This window comes from Dryas octopetala, chromosome 6 (genome assembly GCF_963921425.1).
Source record: "Dryas octopetala chromosome 6, drDryOcto1.1, whole genome shotgun sequence".
Taxonomy (NCBI): Eukaryota; Viridiplantae; Streptophyta; class Magnoliopsida; order Rosales; family Rosaceae; genus Dryas; species Dryas octopetala.
In genome coordinates, this window is record NC_141371.1 from 9,333,744 (window position 1) to 9,337,518 (window position 3,775).

Genomic DNA, 3,775 nt, shown 5'->3' on the forward strand with positions numbered 1-3,775 from the left:
TTCTCTTCAATTTTTACTGAGCTTCAAATTTCTCATTTAATTTAATGTATCTTACAATGCAATTAATTTCTGGGTGGTGATCAATTAATTGCCTTGGTGTTTTGTAGTGTTTAATTAAATTTTAGGATGGTGCTGGATATATTTAAAAAATTGGGGGTGTTTAGCTGTTACTCTTCAATTTTCCATGGATTCCCATTTAAGTTTTTTGGGTGTGGTGTCTGTGTTTTCTTTTAAAATTGTAGAAGGGGGGGGGGGGGGGGGGGGGGTTGAATTTTGCTGATCATCTCTCACTTCTTTCAATTTTTTAATAATACCGGGCTTGGGGGGGTTTAGCTTTAAAGCCATTGGGTTTTTCCTGTGTATCTGTTGTGGTATTTGTTTCTCACAGACAGACACTATTAAACACCGACTACTCAAAGCAATGAATGAAAGCAAAGGCCAAGGCCTCTCCCCCCTCTGCACTTTGTAATTGCAATATTTACTGCAAATTTCCATTTTCTGCATTCTTATTGGGATCTTTTCCAACAATTAATACATTTCCTGGCCTCAATTTACACTCTTCTTCTACCCAAGACCTCAATTCAATTCAATTCCTCTCTCTCTCTCTCTCTCTCTCTCTCTCTCTCTCTCTCTCTCTCTCTCTCTCTCTCTCTCCTATACCCTCCACCTCTCCCCCATAATTAAATTAAGCATTAAAGAAAATCCATCTTCCTCTCCTCTCCCCTTGTATATATATAATGGTCTTAGAGGTCCATATATATACCACCTCACCATGACCATGTTTTTGGTGCCTCATGAGCTTGTCATGGTTCAAGCCTAACCCACTTTCTCCATAGCCATACTAACCGGCCTCTCTCCTCGATCAACTCATAATCAATTAGCTCTAGAAACCCCCCCTCAACCATAAGGTATATATAACATGTTAATTACCACTTTTTAACCTCTATAATATTTGTGCAAATTCCATGTTTAATTAATTTGTTAATTTTGGTGGGTGTTTTGTTTTGATTTGATTAATTAGGCAGCAGAGAACCAAAAATTAAGCCATGAGTCGCAGGAATGGAGGGAGCGGTCCAAAGCTTGATCTAAAGCTGAACCTGTCGCCACCGAGGCCTATCAACCCGATGGTGGAGTCCCCGAGGCGCTCGGCGACGGTGTCACCCACATCGCCGCCGAGCTCTTGCGTGTCGTCGGAGCTGAATCAGTCCGACGACAGCAATTTCAGGTACTCCAACAGCCCGGAGGCCACGTCAATGGTGCTGGTGGGGTGCCCGAGGTGTCTCATGTACGTCATGCTCTCCGAGGACGACCCCAAGTGCCCAAAATGCAAGAGCACCGTTTTGCTTGACTTCCTCCATGACAACACCACCACCACCACCACCCCAACAAGGAGGAGCTAAGGGAGAGAGAGCTTTTAATTTAGTTACTAGGACTTAATGTTAGACTCCTTCTTTATTTTTCTACCCTTTTTACCCTTCTCGGGGGCAGCGCTATTGACGCTCCATTTTTAGCTACATTTTGAGCGGAGAGGAAGATTTGAGCCCCGTTCGAACGGGGTTCATGTCAACTTAATTGGGTTGTATGTGGAAAAAGTGGAGCGTGAATAGCACTACTCATTTGGTTTTTTCTTTTCTTTTCTTGTCCTCGCTAATCATAGAAATTAGATTATGGATGATGGGCATGCAATATGGGGTTTTGTAGGGGCGGCTGTGTTTCCTTTCTCTATCTGTTTGTTTCTCTGCTTTTTCTTATCCCTTTAGCAGAAGACAATGTAAACCTGTTTGACTGTAACTGCCCAAAATTTTCTTATCAAATTGTTAGGTTATTTTTGCCTTTGCCTTCAATTTTTCTTTTTTCTTTTTTTTTTCTGTTTTCCTTTCTTGTTTATTGTCTTAAACATATGCATATATACTCAAGGCCAAAAAAAGAAATATGCATATATACATATATATACATATATATCGTGAAACTTGAACATCATAGACTCTGCTTAGGAGCTTCGAGCCAGGTTTGCAGGTAAATGGTACTAGCTTGGGCCCACTGGGTCTATGCACTTGCTGAACTCTTCGATCTGTTCAAATTTACATGGGCAATTGCAATATGGGACCCAACCCAAACATATGACTCATGGCCTCATGGGTCATGGGTCATGAGTCATATCCACTACACATGGATTTATAACGGTAGTAGTAGTCTAATGCTTAATTTCACATTCACGAGAGTTCGATTTTCATCATTCTCTTTTCAAGTTACTTCATTTCAACTAAAAACCGATGAACTATAAAGTAACCATCAAGCTAAAATCCCCACAATCAAAATTTATGTAATAGAAAGTTTAGCCTATGAGCCAAAAATGCCCTCATTTACCAAGAACTATGACTTGGCTAAGTGATAAGAGTGTGAAATTGGGTCATTTTGTACATATTAAGGTTTAGCTAGAGCACCTGCAACACTGACAGAGTTACCTAAAAATTCATTTCTGTTTTGTAACCAATTGTTATATATAGGTCAAAGGAATTTATTTTGTAGAACAATAAGGGATAATTAGGTAAATTAAAATGTGGGGTGGTTTGGGTAGTTCGAGCATTGAAAAATAAAGGGAGACTATATTATTAGATTGACAGACCATTAAAATCACATAAATGCAAGAGTAATTGAGACAGTTGAGCATAAAGAGGGGTATTACGTCAGATAATAAATACAAATTTAATTCCACCCTTCACTCCCTTCTCTTTGCTCATTTTTGTTTTTTGTTTTTTTTTGTTTTTTTTTCTTAAATATTGATTTTGTTTGTGTCTTTGGCTCTTTGATTTCACTCCCTTACTCACTAAATGCCATCTCTTTGTTTGCCAATTGCCATTTTCTGTTTTGGGACAAGTTGATAAACCTCTTGTCTCTCCCCTCCCTCTTATCCATGTACCTCCCCATCCAATTCTGTTTTTCTCTTTAATTTTCCTTTGCTCAAATGTTTCTTAAACTTTTGGCCCGACCGCTTCGAAAATTCTTGCATATAACAAATGTATACAACACTTCTTTTATAACCATCTTTCATGTGTTGGTCATATGACTAATTAGTGAGAAAAGAAATTGTACATAACAAATATGTACAACTCTCATTTTATAACCGCCCTTCATGCACTACTACTAGAGGTGTACAACGGGCTGGCCCGGCCCATTTAAAGTCGGCACATTCGTGCTTCGTGCCGTGCTTGGGCCAGCCCATTTAATAATCGGGCCGGGCCAGTCCAATTATTTTAAACCTTAAGCCCGGCCCGGCCCATGGCCCATCCAATAATGGGTTATGCCGGGCTCGGGCTGGGCCGATTAATTATTTTAAGTTTCTATTATTGTTTAATAAATCAAATAGTTTTTTATGTCATTTCATTTTCTATCAAATTTTTTTAATTTTCTACTACTTTTATTTCATTTTCTATCAAATTTCACCACCAAAATCAAAATTAAAAATTAAAAATTAAAACAAGGCTAATAGTAAATTTTTTAAAAAAAAAATTGAAAAAGACTAGTATAAACGGGCCGGCCCAAACCCATAACGGGCTCGGGCCGGCCCAACGGGATAGAAAACATTGGTCCAGCCCGACCCACTTATTAACAGGCCGGGCTGGGCGTACTTTAAATGGGCCGGGCCCGTGCCAAATTCGGGTCGGGCCGGCCTGGCCCATTATCTAGCAGAACTCACCAATTTTTTTTTTTTTATAGGAATAGATGCAACTGTCACTATTATTAGTTTGTATTGCCCATTGTCACCCTACAGTCA

At 39.4% G+C, this 3,775-nt stretch overlaps 1 protein-coding gene across 1 annotated transcript; it reads left to right on the plus strand.

Annotated features, from left to right (window-relative positions):
- The first annotated feature begins 362 nt into the window (after positions 1-362).
- On the plus strand, positions 363-1,792 carry LOC147282139 (protein GL2-INTERACTING REPRESSOR 1-like). The gene is made up of 2 exons (XM_086248670.1): positions 363-908; positions 1,022-1,792. The coding sequence occupies exon 2, from the start codon at positions 1,047-1,049 to the stop codon at positions 1,398-1,400; it is 354 nt and encodes a 117-aa protein (XP_086104796.1). The 5' UTR covers positions 363-908; positions 1,022-1,046; the 3' UTR covers positions 1,401-1,792.
- Positions 1,793-3,775: the final 1,983 nt, after the last annotated feature.

Coding starts and splice junctions, on each gene's coding strand:
- LOC147282139 (XM_086248670.1), top strand. CDS start 1,047: ATGAGTCGCAGGAATGGAGGGAGCGGTCCAAAGCTTGATCTAAAGCTG.